This window comes from Arvicola amphibius, chromosome 3 (genome assembly GCF_903992535.2).
Source record: "Arvicola amphibius chromosome 3, mArvAmp1.2, whole genome shotgun sequence".
NCBI lineage: Eukaryota > Metazoa > Chordata > Mammalia > Rodentia > Cricetidae > Arvicola > Arvicola amphibius.
The window spans coordinates 155,920,127-155,937,059 of record NC_052049.1 but is presented as its reverse complement, the minus strand read 5'-3'; the positions used below and the strand labels follow the sequence as shown (position 1 = coordinate 155,937,059).

Here is a 16,933-nt window from a genome sequence, read left to right as displayed (position 1 = left end):
TTTTATTTTTAACATTTATATTTTTTTATATTTTAAGTGTATAAGTGTTTTACCTGCATGCATGTTATGTGTACCACATATGTGCCTATGGAGGTCAGAAGAGGGCATCAGATCCCCTGGGACTAGGGTTACAGATGGTTGTGAGCAACTGTGTGGGTGCTGGGAGTTGAACCCAGGTCCAAGTAATGTCAAGCTCTGAACCAACTCTCCTGCCTCAAAATGCATGCTTTCTAATTATAAAACAAGCACAAAAGTAAAGTTAGATTTATCCCAGCCTCTTTGACAGAAAGGTTAAGTTCTGGTAGCACCCTGGGATGTTTCTTTGAAGGTGTTTCTCTAGATGTTTCTGTCTGTTTTCCATACTGATTTCATGGTGCTCGGTAACCAGCCTGAACCTCTCTTGGAGGGCATTCATGCTGTCACTCACTCGGCCAGAGTTTGTGGAGTGTGGTTGTATCACAGAAAGCGACACCAGCACGATACTGACACCGGCAGCTCCCCCCCACCACCACCATGGGTGAGCCCATGGGAGCAACAGTCAAGCATAAAGACCTTTGCTCAGCACAGCCCCACAAAGCCATGTTGGCCAATTGACTCCAGAAAAAAATGCTCTTCATGAATGACCTTGTTCTAGCCTGCGATTTATTATAATTATGTATGTCATTCTGTGCTTGGGAAAGACATGCGAGTTATACAAGGCCCATGTTCTTTAGAGCCAAGAAGACAAATCAGGGAAAACTGTCCTGCCAAGTCAGGTCCAAGCAGATGTGCTTGATCTACTATGTAACATCTGGCAGCAGCAGAGGGGTGGGGTGGGTTCCTGTCATGATCTGTAAGATCATCTTACCGAAAGAAATACCCCAAATTTAGACATCTAGGAAAGACATACTTTAAAAGGTTTAGGTCCTTGTAAAGCAAATAATGAAATGGTCTCCTAATCTCTCTGAGCCTCCTCGCCAAGGTAATCAGTATGAAACAAGTCATGCTACAAACGTCCGTCTGGGTTCTGCCACCATCACTTTGTCCCTTGTTGCCTCTACTCTCCATCTTCCTTTCTTCTCTCCCTAGATGCAGGTGCTCTGCCCCTGCAGACAGCTCACCATAGCATCACAGATCAGGTTGCCCATGTTGCATTCTCTGAACCGGCATGTCTGAGTGGAGCCATCCAGGTAGACGATTGTTCGCCCTAGTTCTTGGGTAGAATAATTATCTAACTTTATCCTCCAGTGGTTAATGTCAGCTTTGATGACTGGATCTAGAAGGACAGAAAGGAAGGACCATCAGAAAGGTGCAAACAAGAGGAAAGGCCTGTCATTAAACAGATCTCATAGTGGGTAAATGCTAGAGAAATCAAGCATTGTCGGGCTTCCCTGCTGAGAGTATGCATTAGTACACTTGTGCATTTTGGTTTGGACTATAAAATTCCTTAGGGAATTTCATTTTCTGACATTAATACCTGGGTATTTCTTACCTCAAGGATGCCTTTGAGCATCTCAGCATCCCCTCATCATCTGGGTACCTGTCAGCCCACCTAGATGACACCATGGTGGTGTCAAGGGTTGAAATGTTGGGCAAGTACAGAGGATCTGTTGTGGGTATGGTTCCTAGCTTGCTTCCTTGCTAGCTGCTTATGTTGTGACGGACCACAGACTCTGCTGGGTACAGTGGAACCTCCTTGCCCGTCCTTCTGAGCTGATGACAGCGAACATGAAAGGGCTGGTAGAATCACAACATCGTGCTCACAAAGTCCATGTGAAAATGGATGGCAGAAGGATGCTTTTATTCTGAGTCTCACAGCCAGACATGCTGCTCTACAGTGTAACCCCAGCCCGGGCTGTATATGGAGAAGCTCTTCTCAAAACAGCAACAGCAACAACAACAAGAGGTATTTCCTTGTCTCATGAATGAAGAAGAAGCTGAGGCCCACACCACATTGTCACTGCCTCTTGTTAGGTGAGCTACTCTGTCCTATCTGAATTGCTTTTCTCGCTCTCCTACTCCTCTCTAGACAGGAGCTGGCAGTGACTTTTGCCTCCCCAGATGAAGCTTTTGAAAAGCAGAAAGAGCAGTGGTACACAGAGAAGACTCGGAAAAGCAAGTGAGGGTTTGGACGTTGGGAATTTGAAATTTCCTTATGAATAAAGAGAGTAAACACAATGGAGAAGCTAAACTCTTCACAAGTACACAGGCATTTCCTGAAACAAAACAAGAGGGAGAAGGGGTTTGGTAGACTCTCCCCAGATCTCACCTTCAGGGATGCTGCTGTTCAGAAGAATGGGGTTTCCATGTGAACTGACGACATTTCCTTTGTTATCAAACTCCACCTTCAGATAGCCTAGGTATTTGCCAAAAGCATAGGCCTGGACCACGGGAACTTTCCGGCCATCATCGGAGGTGACTATGAATGGGTACTTCCCAGCAGGACTTTCTTTGGAAGGTGGACTTCCTGAAATAAAAGAGGCAAAGTTGATCAGGTCAGCCCTCGCACATGGCAGGCCACTTGCTGGATGACAGCGACTTTTAACTTGATGACTCGCCATCTGCTGTTCTGCGTGGTTGGTCTTTCAGAGCCCCGTGGGACATTTGTTACTAGTTCCAAATGCCCTTTCGGCATACAAATCCTGCCATTCTCCACTCAGTGGGCATTTACTAAGCTGTTTCTAAGTCTGGGGTATTGTGCCTGGTGATCTGATGTGGGCCATACAAAAATAGAATACTGCTAAGATTATCCCTCTACCGTGCAGACTCCATCTCTGTTCCCCCTGGCTGGATGAATTAATCAAACCATTTGGACATTTTTCGGAAGAACCTGGGAGCCACTCATCACCCAGAGGCCTCCTTGCTTGCCTGAGGGTCAGAGTGGCCCCAGGGGAGGCACGATGCCCAGCGTCTCTTCACTTGCCATGTTGAATTTATTCTTAAGCGTTTATTTGTGTGGGAGGAGGTCATGTGTGTGGGTCCCAGGAATCAAACTCAGGTCCTCAGGCTTGGCAGCAGGCTCCTTACCCTGCTGAGCCATCTCACTGGCCCGTATGTTTAGGTTAACTTCACCTCCCTTTGGTGTTCAGTGTGCTTCGTTTGCTTTGATTTGCTTCAGAACATGATCCATTTCACATATGAATCAGATCTGAGAGGCGTCTGTGATATAATACATTTAGTTCTCCAAGCTTTCCACGGGGCAGGTCACGTGATTAACTGCACTTTGTAGACAAGAAGACTGACTACCGTGCAGATACCCAAGGCCACTTGCTGCAATGTGATGGGGAGCTGGCTGGAAACCAGAGCTCTGAGAAGCTGTAAGCTGGCTGGAGCAGACCACTTAGAAAATGACATGCAAAGCCAGGTTTGTACCTTTGTGTCCCAAGCTTTCAGGGTCTTTCTGTTTACCTAAGAAAAGCTAAGGTGGCATGGTATGAAGAACTTACTCTGCTCTGTCAACTTCAAGGACAGAAGCACTGCAAATACCAGCATTACGCAAGCTGGGCTAGCTGCTTCCCAAGTTAACGTTTCGCTTCGTGCGGATGATTTAAGACATGGTAGAGTAACAGGGGGAGGGACACTTCTAATCTAATCATTTTCTTTTTCTTCTGTGCTCCTCTGGGCAAGGATAGTCCCTGCTCTTCACTGCAGGGGACTAGGTATATTTAGGGCAGCTTCTTCCTAGCCTTGCCAGGGCTTCCTCTTCTGGGCAATGTTTGGAAAGCTGCAATATCCCTGAATGTCCACAGCGTGGCAGAGAATATCCCATCCAAGTGGAAAAGAGATTAACAAACTGCAGAAACCAGGCATCTCGCAGTTTCTTGGAAATTAAAGAGAATGGCAAGCCAGACTTTTTGCCTTGTTCTTCCCCCATGGAAATAGCTTAAACAGATTGTTTAAAGTCAGGGACCTGAAAATCCTGTCAGATGCTTCATTAGCTCAGCAGCGCCCATCTGGTAGGGAGCACCTACTTTCTAATTCAGAAAAGTCTTTATGTTCCTTTTCTGAGAACAAAAGACATGTGAAGGTTATCTCTCATAGACACAGTCAGGAAAGGCGAGGCTCTTCCCTTGTGGCTGAGGTAATATCGGGTCTGGTAGCTAATCCCCGCCTCCACCAAGGATGAGCCCTTTTTACTCCTCCATGCGTTTAGCAACTCCAGGAAACCACTGGCAGGGAAAACAATCTAGGGCTTCAAGTTTCCCACACTGTTTCATGCTAGTCAGCCAAAGGCCTAAAAAGTTTGTTACTTTCGCAGTGCTGGAGGTCAAATCCAGGGCTCGTGCGCTGGAGAAACACTACCAGTGTTCTACACCCCCAGTTCTTCAGCCAAAGGTTCTCACACCTAAAATATTGTCTCACATGAAGCCACACTTCATCTTTAGGTATGTGGCTTATCATCTTGATATGAGAGGAAGTGTGTATAGACTGTGTTCCAGTAACTGAGACGGGACTCAACTCGTGTGGCTGTGGTGCGGTGGACCTTCTAAGTGTCCAAAGAGACTTCAGCAGGGGGCTGCCCCCAGTCAAGGAATGCACGATTCCAATTAGGGTCTGGACAACTATTAGATACCTTTGGAGAATTTTTTTTAAAAAATTATATTATATTGTATGTATTGTATATAATAATTGTAGTTCAAGCTTAAGATTAATGGTTAGGTTTATAGAGTCCTGTTTAAGGGTTTGTTGTACAAACAGAAGCAGTGTTGTAGAATATTTGGAAAAAGAAGAACAAAATTATTGATTCTCCATCTTTAAAATTCTGAAAATTTAAAGAAAATATATTTATGAGTAGCAGTGAGGGGAGAACTTGGTGGCAGCCTATGTATTAGGAAGAAACCACCTCGTTTAGTAAAAGTCAGTGTTCTCCAGAGAAACAGGACTGTGTCCATGTATATAAAGAAGGTAGGGGACAGAGTCTCAGAACATAATACTGGGGTATTTGTCTAGACGCACATTTCCAAGTCCGTTTCTGCCCTATCTCACCACGGTCCATCCCTATGGGGGGGTTACACCACGGTCCATCCCTGTGGGGGAGTTATACCACGGTCCATCCCTGGGGTGGGAGTTACACCACATTCTATCCCTGGGGGGAGTTACACCATGGTCCATCCCTAGGGGGGGAGTTACACCACGGTCCATCCCTGGGGGGGAGTTACACCACAGTCCATCCCTGGGGGGGAGTTACACCACGGTCCATCCCTATGGGGGGGTTACACCACAGTCCATCCCTATGGGGATGGGGGGGTTACACCACGGTCCATCCCTATGGGGATGGGTGGGGGGAGTTACACCACGGTCCATCCCTATTGGGGGGGTTACACCACTATTATCATTTTTTTTTTTTTGTTAAGGAAAGCTTGGGCTCAAAGAGATGACGTAAGTTGTCAGTATTGACTGAACTGGGGAGCAAACTGGGCCTGGAAGAGTATCGAGCCCTTTCCACAACCCCGAGCCACATTCCAGTGAAAGAGAAAAATGAAATCCTGCACGCAGACCACCAAGCAGCAGAGCTAAGGGGGCGCAAGCTTCCATCCTGTGCAGTTGGCCGTGCTGAGAGCACCTGGCCTGCGAGTTCACAGGATTTGACCAACTCTCCTCAGATAGCAGACCTACCTGCCCAGGGATCCTGACCGCATTTATTTACGGTCATGCTCTTCAGAGCCTGGTTTTCGATAGACTCATCTTGGAAAGCGGCCTCACGAGGAGCGAGACCACTGACCACTGCTGTGTGCTTGCAAAATGGTGTGGCTTTGCTGGAAAGGAAGTGGGTGCTGAAGCTGGGTCAGGCAGAGGCTATCTAAATGATAGGAGTGAGTGACCACTGGAATGAGGAAGGCCCCTGTGCTGACCTAAGAAACACCCAGGGAGATCACTGAGGCCACTGGTCAGACTGCTGCCCTTTGAGTCTCAGCAGTTCTTATCAAGGGCCTGGAAACGGGTTTTTTTTGGAGACTGTTTCTCTGTCCTGTGCATGTAACAAATATTAAGGTCGCTCTGGAAAGGCAAGATTATCTAAAGCCCAGCTTTCTTTTCTTTTCTTTCTTTTTTTAATGCTTGTGTGTGTGTGTGTGTGTGTGTGTGTGTGTGTGTGTGTGTATCAGCAGGGGATGGGATTGGGGTGTTTCACTGTATAGTCCTGGCTATCCTGGAACTCACTATGTAGACCAGGCAGGCCTCAAACTCACAGAGATCTGCCTGCTTCTGCTTTCCAAGTGCTGGGATTAAAAGTGTGTATCTCTAGCAGGGCGGTGGTGGCGCACGCCTTTAATCCCAGCACTCGGGAGGCAGAGGCAGGCGGATCTCTGAGTTCGAGGCCAGCCTGGTCTACAAGAGCTAGTTCCAGGACAGGCTCTAGAAACTACAGGGAAACCCTGTCTTGAAAACCCCCCCAAAAAAAGTGTGTATCTCTAACTACACTTGCCCTACTTTTTGTTTTTTGTTTTTGAAACATGGTCTCATGTAGCCCAGGCTGGTCCAGAACATTTTATGTAGGGGAAGATGACCTCATACTTCTAATCTTCCTGCCTCTACCTCTCAAGTGCTTGAATTACAGGCCTGTTGTTAACACATCTGGCTTAAGACCCAGCTTCTTAAACTGTGGGTCATGAGCCCCTGTGAGGTGGTATGACTGAAGGGAGGGTCGTGGAAAATTTGGCAACAGTAAAAGGTTTCTGAACATACAATGATCAAAAATGAATTAAAAACCAAACATATGCTGGGTCTGCATCTCGGACTTCACTGTAGCCTTGATCCTGCACACATGGTCACAGCGGGCAGTGCCAATGAATGGTAGCTGGGGCTCAGACTCGATCGAGACTACTATGTATTGTGAACTGCATTGTTGCTACTGTAATACGAAGTTGGTTTTGCTCTTATAAAAACATGATTTTGTTATTGGAAACAAAGATCTGTGCTGTGCTCCTGCCACTATTCCTTGGTACGTAAGTAACAGACTAGTCTGGTTTTGGAGTTTATTATATCAGAGTATGTTTGATTACAAAAAAGTTGCTGTTTGAATTGCTGGCTTGAGTTTCATAGAAAATATTAAGTTAACCTTGGTTAGAACAGAAAGTCCAACAATTTCTGAAGTGGTTCTAAACGTAATTCTGCCATTCTGTACTACGGATTTATACCAAGTGGCATTTTCAGGATTAAAGATTATAAAATCAAAATATTGGTCAACTCTGAAAAAACACTGAAGATGCTGAAATATCAAATATTCAGCCCAGATTTAAATCTTCACATAAAAATAAGCAGATTCACCTCATTAGCATTTAAATTTGCTTTGTCTTTAAAAAAAATTGGTAAAATTATATGTATGCCAAAGAATCCTTTCAAATAAGCTTCTTGCATTGGCGAGATGTTTAGTGGTAAAAATGCTTAGACTACGAGCCTGAATTTTATCCTGGGAACACACAGTAGAAATAGAGAACCAACTCCCTAGGGTTGTTCTCCGACCTCCACACATATGCTCTGGCGTGTCCATGCTCATTCCCACAAGTGCGCATGTCATATATGTGCACACAATAATAAATTTTAAAAATAAAGTAATTTTCTTTCTGATTTATTATCAGGAAGTTTGAAAAATGTATGCCCGATTTTATATATTCATATACCAGGGCACATGAAAATATCCTGGGCAAAAAGGGGTCATGAATGGAAAAAATTCCAGAAGCCTGGGGCATGACACAGTTGGTACAGTATCTACTGAACATGCACAAAGCCCTGGACTTGATTCCAGGCACTGCGTCACACTGGGTATGGCGGCTCTTGTAACCCCAGCATTCAGGAGGTGGAAGCATGAGGACCACAAGTTCAAGGTCATCCTTGGCTACCTAGCAAGTTCTCGGCCAGGTACAGAAGGCATGGATGGGGGCACAGCACACTGACTGAGGGGCTGTCAGCAGTAGTCTCCCTCCGCCCTTCTCACTCTAACCCCTGCCCAAGGTCAGGAGCACAGCAGTTCTAGTCCAGCTACTCTGGTTACTTTGTGAATCCCATTTGTTTTAATTCTGTAGTTTTAACGTAACTTCTCTTCCTTAAATATATGAAAAAGGTAAATTTCATAATCAGTGAATGTGTGCCTAAGTCCAGAGTTAATCATACTAAAAATAAGTTTTCTATTTGTTTTTTAAAGCCTGAACAATCAAATCTTTTGAAAGAGCTGTAACTGGCATGGTAGTATATGCCTTTAATGATAGCAAGTGGGAGGAAGAGGCAGGTGAATCTCTGTGAGTTTGAGGCCAGCCTGGTCTACATAGTGAGACACTGTCTCAAGAAACAATAAAACAACAACAACAAGAACAAAAAACCTCCAAAAAAAACCCACAACCAAAACCGAAGGTGTCAGCTAAGCAGGCTATCAGGAGAAAAAATGGGAAACCAGATTGGCCAGGAGACCCGAGGCTTCTGAATCTCTGAAGCCTGGCAGAAAAGGAACACAGAATGAGAGAGCCTGGGTGGGACACGAGGGTCCTGCAGTGGAGTTCTGAAGCTGTCTGCAAGTGACCAAGTCTCAGCCTGTCTGAGAAGTGAAGACGCTGAGCTGCAGTGGAGGTGACAGTCATTCAGGGGACAGGAACAAGAGGCCGTGAGCCTTGCTCCCACAGACACTTCCTCACAGGATGAAGGCAGGGGCTGGTGTGGAGAAGGAGACAGGAAATTGGTGCTAACCACTCAGTGATATGGGAGGGGGCTGAAAAGCCATTGGTACAGTGATAAGAAGGGCAGGTTGTATGAGCCGCACAGTTTACCATAGTAGCTTGCAGACATTGTCAAGTTCTACAAAAAAAAAAAAAAAGATTTCCTAAAATCTTAAACAGTGAATAGTTAGCTGCTGCATGGTTGCCTTTTTAGGGACAGTATGTCAGAAAAGAAGGGGGTCACACATTCCTGGTGCTGAGCCCTTTGCTTAACTGCAGATAGAACCTGATGTCTGCACTTGACTAAGACCACACAGACTTGAAGAACCAAATGTTCAGTACATTGGGAGGCAGACAGGAAGCAGCTTCTTAGGAGTCTCTCCAGGAATCATAAAGACACTGGGCAGTGGTGGCACACACCAGCACTCGGTGGAAGAGGCAGCTGGATTTCTGTGAGTTCTAGGACAGCCTGTCTACAGAGTGAGTTCCAGTCAAGGCTATACAGAAGAACCTTGTCTCAAAAAACAAATATCAAAAACAAACAAGAAGACAAGACAGCCCGCTGCATGCCTGCTGCAGATTCCAACTTGAACTCACTTTCTTACCTTTTTTCATGGACCACATTATGACTCCAGGATGTAACGCCTTCTGAGACAGCGTTTGCCTCTCAGGCCTCATTCCTGCAGCTCTAACACTTTGCAAGCCTGGCTGGGAAGCTCCCTCCTCTTCATTGGAGGGGGTAACTTATGTATTGTGAGCCATTTAACTCATTTACATATGAGGGTGGAAGCTGGTGGGGGGGAAGGAAACTAACTTAGTGGGCAGTAACAAGCACAAAAGGTTAAATAACATAAAATATCAGGGTGTTATTCAGATGCTTTGGGGATGTTTTCCTTTGGGTTTGTGTATGTGTCGTATGCTGAGATGTTTCTTATATTTCAAACTTTTATCTGGGAATCGTGGTTCATGCCTGTAATCCCAGCACTTGGGAGGCTAATGTAGAAGAACTTGTATGAGTTTGAATCTAGCCTGGATTACAGCATAAATTCCAGACCAGCCTGGACTACAGTGAGTTCTGATCTCTAAACACAAAGGGATCTATTCATAGAATGGGGTTTTTTTGTATTTAATAAGTAATATTTAAAGATTATTATTTAGCTTCATAAAATAGTGTGGTGGAAATCACTTAAGCTCTGTGTGTGTGTGTGTGTGTGTGTGTGTGTGTGTGTGTGTGTGAAAGAGAGAGAGGGAGGGAGGGAGAGAGCGTCATGGCACATATGAGGTCACAGGACAACTTTTGGGAGCAGTTTCTTTCCTTCCACCATTGCATGGATTCTGAGGACCGAACCATGATGTAGGAGTGTTTCTATCTATCTGTTGTTTCATTGGTTAATTAATAAAGAAACTGCTTGGCCTGATAGGTCAGAACATAGGTGGGTGGAGTAGACAGAACAGAATGCTGGGAAGAAGGGAAGTAAGGCAATCACCATGCTTCTTCTCTCTGAGACAGTCGCCATGAAGCCAGCCACTAGGTCAGACATGCTGAATCTTTCCCGGGAAGCCACCACCTTGTGGTGCTACACAGATTACTAAATATGGGTTAAGCAAGATGCGAGAGTTAGCCAGTAAGAGGCTAGAACTAATGGGCCAGGCAGTGTTTAAATACAATTTGTGTGTTGTTATATCCGGGGCTAAGCTAGCCGTGTGGGAGTCGGGCGGGACAAAAAGCGGACCTGCTCGCCTCTTCACTACAGAACCAGGTCTCCAGACTTGTACAGCAAGTACCTTTATCTGCTCAGTCATCTTGTCAGCCTAAATTTTTTTTAAGATTGCAAAAAAGAATTTGTTTAAATATGTAAGTAGGTCTCTTCTACTATTATGCTCTTTAATTGATAAGTTAGATCCTCAAAAGAGAACCAAAAATACATTTTCATGAAAACAAGTTTAATCTTGGAAATCTATTACAAAATGTGGAATAAACAACTGAGACTCAGGTCAGTGTCTAAGAGACTGGAACAATCTATTCAGGAGTTACAGGTAAGCCAGCTGCAGCTTGTCCTTAGATTTCTTATCTTGTGTTACAGGACTTCACTGTCTGGGGCAATAGTTATAAGAACAAAATGATAACAGGTACCCCCCACCCAGCTTTTGGGTTAGCAGGGCACCCCAGTAAATAGCCATACAGATGCCATAAGATAGCATAGATCAAGATGGTGTAAGGGCACACCAAAGTGGCATGGTATGCCTGTAACAGCAGTGCTTGGTGTTATGCTATTGGAAGGGGCAAAGCGGGGGGCGGGAGGGTGTCTTAAATCAAAGTTAGCCTAATCAACACATGTTCCATGTGAGCCAGTACTGCATAGTGAGTCTCATGAGTGAGACTCTCAATAGAAGCAAAACAGAACCATGAAGTGGAGAAGAGGGGGAAAGGAAGAGAGGTAGAAAAGGAAGGGGAGCAGGGAGGGAGATGGGGGAAGGACAAGAGACGACAAGAACTGGGGATGGTGGACAAGCCTGTGTCTTATAATTTTAGTACCTGGGAGCTAGAGGTGGGAGCATTAGGAGTTGAAGGTCAGCCTCAGTTACACAGTGAGTTTAAGGCCAGGAGGGCTGACATGGGATCTCATCTCAAGATAAAAAGAATCAAAACGACAATAAAAGAAGCAGTACAACAACAACAAAGCAGGATATCCTGGATGCTTGGGGAAATTTCAGTTTACTTTGTACGTGTCTGTATGAGAGTACACACACATATTCGAGCACATATTTTATTAGAGCCTCCTGTAAAATGTCGTGCTCACTATGGATCACAGCCAAACCTGTAAAGACTGAAGTGACGGGAGAGCCAGCTTGTTCCTGCCGTGAGTTACAGCCTTCTGATACTGCTTTGGGGGAAGCTACAAAAACGCCCAGGTTTTGAAAGGGTCTTATCCATAGGGGTGGCATAGAATTAAAATTAGGGCGGGTAAATATGAGGACCTACCCGAGTCTGTTGTGACTTGGATGTGGCTTGTCCCCTTTGTGCTCCTGTGAGCAGCTTAGTCCTCATTGGTGACACTGAGGGACAGTGTCTAATGTGAGGTGATGAGGCCATTATGGCCACCACCCTCAGAAGAGATCAATGTGGTTCTCTTGAGACCACAGTTAGTTCTAGGAGCACAAGTGGTTGTAAAGGGAGGCCACCACACGTGTGCTCCTTCTACACTGCCCATTTCCCTTCCTGATTGTCTGCCGTGTTGTAACGCAGCCAAGAGAATGGTCACACAAGGCCAAACTAGTGAAGTCAACTGCTCTGAGCTTTTAATCTCCAAAGTTGTGATAGACTCCTCATTAGGAAGCCAGAGGGGGTCGGTGACCTGTCTGTTCAAGGTCACTCAAGTGAGTTAGGAATGAGGACTTTCCACCCAATATTAGGTTTCTTTTCTTTCAATAATTTGTACTGTATCTCATTTTCTGATTCTAAAAATAACATTCAGCATTTAAAAATACTAATAGCAATAATGATAATAATAATAATAATAATAATACCTTCCAAACCAGATACAGCAGTGCATGCTTATAATCCTATCACTCTCTCAAGAGGCAGAGACAGGAGAATCGCGAGATTGGAACTAATCTGAGCTAGATAGTGACATTCTGTCTTTGAAAACCAAAGACTGGGCATATAGATGCTTAAAATACAGAAAACCTTGGGTTCAGGTCTAAGAATTAATACAATTTAAAAACTTATCTTTTAAAAAGTATCATAAACTGACCTTTGGCTCAATATCAGCACTCTTTTCATTTTATTATGTGTGCTATATGTTTATAGCATTGACTTTTTAATCATGAAATGAATGAATTCTTGGAATGTCTCCCAGTAAGACCATCAATGCAAATTACATTTATATGACATATTACAGCTTATACTATATATTTCACACTAAATAATAATAGTAACAGTTAAAAAGGAAAAGAGAGAGAAAATAACTGACCCGAACATCCTCGCTTGCAGAATGCATTTGAAACAATTACCTGTGTAAAGAAAGGTGTTGGAGTGTCCTCCCACCACGACGTCCACGCCTTTCACTTTCTGAGCAATGAGTTTATCCACTTCAAAACCGGAGTGTCCAAGTGCAATGATTTTGGTCACATTTAGAGTTTTTAGTTTATCTACTTCGGGTTGCAATGCGGTGATTTCATCTTCAAAGACTAAATTTGTCCCTAAGGAAGAAAATTAATAAAGTGGATATTAAAATAGTTTCACTATACTGTTTGTACACCAACACACTAAGCATATTGTATTTCTTATTAAAGCTCTCTAGTTATAGAGAGTAAATGTATGCATACATCTAATACAAAAGCCCTGGCAAACAAGGAAAACTTAAATCAATGTCATTGGTTACATTACTTAATATTAGGTTAAAGTTAATATTAATATTAAATATTGGGTTAAATATTTACATTAAATTAAATATTGGGTTCAAGATATATATATATATATATATATACTTTTTAAACATTTATTTTTGTGTGCTCATATATGTCACAGGATGTGCACAATTTTCAGATTTGATTCTCTTCGCTCACTACACGGCTCTTAGGGATCAAACTGAGATCATCAGGTTTGGTAGGGAACACCTACATCTATTGAACCCTCTTACTGTGCCATATGTGATACATTTGCGTAAACTCAGTCTCTCACTAGGAGTATACTTCAGGTATGGTTTGCTTCCATGTCTTGTATATCTAGACCATCACAATAACCATGTCAAAAAAAAAAAAGTGTCAGCACAAAAGTATGGTGTCCACGGCTGCTCTTAATCCCATTGCTTTGTCTTAGGGCATTCAGTCTTCACACCTAAGATGTCAACAAGAAATGCCAGTTTCCGCTGGGCTCTGATTCTTCTGCATGGACGGGCTCTGTGGGAGCCTTCTCAGCTTGGTCGATCACCTTCCTGGACCTGGGGGAAGTTGGGAGGACCTTGGACTTAGCATAGAGTGGGGAACCCTGATGGCTCCTTGGCCTTGAGAGGGAGGGAGGGGAGCTATGGGTGGAGGGAAGGGGAGGGAAGGAGGAGAAGGAGGGGAGGGAAGGGGGAGGAGGAGGGAAGGGAGGGGGGAGGAGGAGGGAAGGAGATGGAAATTTTTAAATATAAAAAAATAAACTATGAGGAAAAAAAAAAGAAATGCCAATTTCAAACAGTGGTTTTTAGACTTATTTATTTGGGGACGTATGTGCTGTGGCTGCTTGTGGACATTAGTGGACAACCCATAGGAGTCATTTCTCTCTTTCTACCTTGTGGGTTCCCGGGATTGAACATCAGATGTGGTGGCAAGTGCCCTTACCCACAGAGCTATCTCGCTGGCCCTTGAAAACTAACTTTAGCATGGTAGATAGCTGCTCACTCGCAGGCAGCATTAGAGTAGAATGGAGTGCTGTGTTGCAGAGAGGCCTCATCTAAACATTGTTGGCCCTGGGAGGGGGTACCTATCTCATGGAACTCGCTCTGCTACTCAGTGCTAATGAGTGCCGTCGGCTCTGGCTAGCACAGACTGGGTATTCCTATGCTGAGACACGAACAGGACCTCCCAGTCTGTAGCCAAAACTTAGCAAGTCCTTAGGTCTTACAGCTTCAGTGGTCATGAAGGGATCACATCCAGCACTCTGCAGCAAGGCAGTCCTCTAGTGGATCTAGATGCCCTCATGCTAATTTTTAAGAAACCAGCACTAAAATGAAGATGCCCCGAATGCAAAAATCTCATAAAGAACATTCAAAATTTAAGTTAGCAAAGCCCAGGGTGAAAATCAGGAGTCTTTCCAAACATCAGCAGACTACTAAAGAGGCATCCCTTGTCCATTGCCGTGCTCAGGACGGGTGCTTCCTGATGCCACTCTTGAGTCCCGGCCACATGCCGACTCCACACGCACAAATATGGAAGACGAATCAGCACGACAGCACTGTGTCCACAGAGGCTCCAGACGGATAGCTGGGAAGTTAGCAGCTCCCAGACAGAATGGCCTGACAGAGTTGAAGTAGCTCAGGGCAACACAGAAAACCCCAGGAGAGGTGATGCTCTGCCTCTGTTGCCTACTGTGGAAATGTCAAGGATTATCTGATTCTTCTCTGTAACCCCAAGCCTCCTTGGGGCTTCCCCAGACAGCCCTCGCTGCTGAGACTCTGTGGAGTTTCTCTTCCCGTGGCCATGATAAAATACCCTGACAAAACAACTTATGTCGGCTCCCACTTTGAGGACATGCGCTGTCATCTCGGGGAAGTCCTGGTGGCAGAAGCTGGAGGCAGCTGGTTACATGGCATCCACAGTCAGAAAGCAGGGACGAATGAATGCTGGGGCTCAGCTAGGTTCTTCCTTTTCTTTTTAGCAGCCCAGGACCAAACTCTAGGGGATGGTGCCATCTTTCTTTATGGTGGATCTTCCCACCGCAATTAAGACTATACCCCACGAGTGTGCCTGATGATGCTCGTGAAGCTGACCATTAACACTGACTGTCACAGCCCCGCTATCTGTCTGCCTTCTCTGGGCATTCTTCTGAAATAGCAAGATGCACCCCCTCCTCCTGCCACGTAGGCCCTTCCCTCTGGTCTCATTTTCCTTCGCCTCACTACTTCCTGACACATCCTCATTCAGTATTCTCTCACTGAATGTGTGAGCACAGGGGATACAGACTTCTTGGTTGCTGTTCCTAGCACCTAGAACAGTGTGAGGCACACAGGTTCCCGGTGGGAGGGAGCAGGGAGGAATGGTGTGGAAAGAATACTGCTTCCCTCTCCTTTGGCTAGTCCAACAGAATAGTTTCAAGAAGTGCCTCAGGTCTGGGCACTACATATATAGAATGCATGGGATGTGTTTTAGAATGCCAGGAGAAGAATTATGTATACACACACACACACACACACACACACACACAGAGGAATTTATTTCATCACGTAGCTAAAATAAATTAAATGTACTAGGAATCAATGTGCATGCTCCAACCACTAGAAGTGGAAAAACGTACTCAGGGCTAGAGATTTATGGGATCTTCTTGTTCCAGGATTCACTAAAAATTTGAATACATGGAATTAAGGAAAGACGCTGTTTAGTCAACACAGTCAACAGATAAGTTCACTGAGCAGAGACAGTGACACCCTTCGGAGGTAACTTAGAACAACACAGACTCTGCCAGCCTGGTTTGCTAACCACCATTCTCTGTATACCACAGTTCATAAAGGCGTGGCTAAACTCTGCTTTATCACATCTGTTTCCAAGTATGAGTGCCGTGAAAGCAGAAGATACCTGGATTTGAGAGGAAGGGAGTTTCCTTAGATGTATAGCCAACAATCCCCACATTCTCACCACCGACAGGAAGAATTCGATATGGCAAATACAGTCCGGCTATCTGGGGTTCTAGTGACCCCTTTGCCTTAATGTTTGCGCTCAGAATTGGAAATTTGGCCCTTTTGAGGAGCGGATCAATCAGTCCTTCCACACCGTTATCAAATTCATGGTTTCCCAGTGCCTAAGTAAAATGGAAAAGAGAAAAGGATTAAGTACCCTGAATTTGCCAATGGAAGTATATTTTTACACATATTATGTTTAGCTCAGCAGCTCCTGAAATGGGCTGGGCTCTCCGAGACTTGACCCCTTACCTCCAGGGCCCAGGGACACTGAGATCACAGGTAGGTACAGCGTTGTTGCCCAGGGCTTGGCATCTGTGAGCTGCATATTCACAGCACCCCCAGCTAACACTGTCCCGCTACCCTCCAGTCACACAGCTTCGCAGACCACCTTTACCAGGCCCTACCCGGCTTGCTCCTGGTGCTCTCTATAGCCCACGCCTCAGACCTAATCATTCAACCTACTACATTTACTAAAATGCTGACACCCCCAGAATCTCTTTCCACATCGCTTCCCTTGGGTTATTACCCAAGTTTTCAGTTTCTCCTCTTAAGGACGTCTCCAGTAGCACTGACAGGGAGGAGCCTGCTTCCTGCTCTAGTACATCCCCCGGGGCACTCTGCCCTCTGAGCATGTTAGAAAGCGTGGAAACATTACAAGAAGTGGAAAGACAAAGAAATCCCTTACTCTGGAGCCTGGTAGGGCCTCCTTCCAGCTGAGAATCAAGAATTTCAGCACAATTAACATTGACCATGAAGGTTACTGACTGAGGGACAATATTCCTGTTATATAGAAAAAAAAATTGTTTTCAAATGAGAACGTTAAAATATCAGTGAACCATACTTAAGATTTGCTCTTGTTCTTCCTTTTTTCTTTCTTTTTGGAACTATTACAACCAGCATTTTTAACTAAAGAAGAATATTAAAATT

The 16,933-nt window shown here is 44.8% G+C and overlaps 1 protein-coding gene across 2 annotated transcripts in view; it reads right to left on the bottom strand.

Moving 5' to 3' along the window:
- The window catches only part of Nt5e (5'-nucleotidase ecto), a 47,891-nt gene that overhangs the window by 6,313 nt on the left and 24,645 nt on the right, over positions 1-16,933 (bottom strand). The window contains exons 1-5 of one of the 2 annotated variants that reach the window (XM_038322415.1): positions 16,692-16,786; positions 15,903-16,125; positions 12,639-12,827; positions 2,249-2,446; positions 1,101-1,255 (exon numbers count right to left, since the gene is read on the bottom strand). In XM_038322415.1, the coding sequence (XP_038178343.1) occupies positions 1,101-1,255; positions 2,249-2,446; positions 12,639-12,827; positions 15,903-16,125; positions 16,692-16,751 (825 nt within the window). In that variant the 5' untranslated portion in view covers positions 16,752-16,786. Of the gene's footprint in view, positions 1-1,100; positions 1,256-2,248; positions 2,447-12,638; positions 12,828-15,902; positions 16,126-16,691; positions 16,787-16,933 lie in introns of those variants that run through there. The other variant, XM_038322414.1, reaches the window with a different exon arrangement.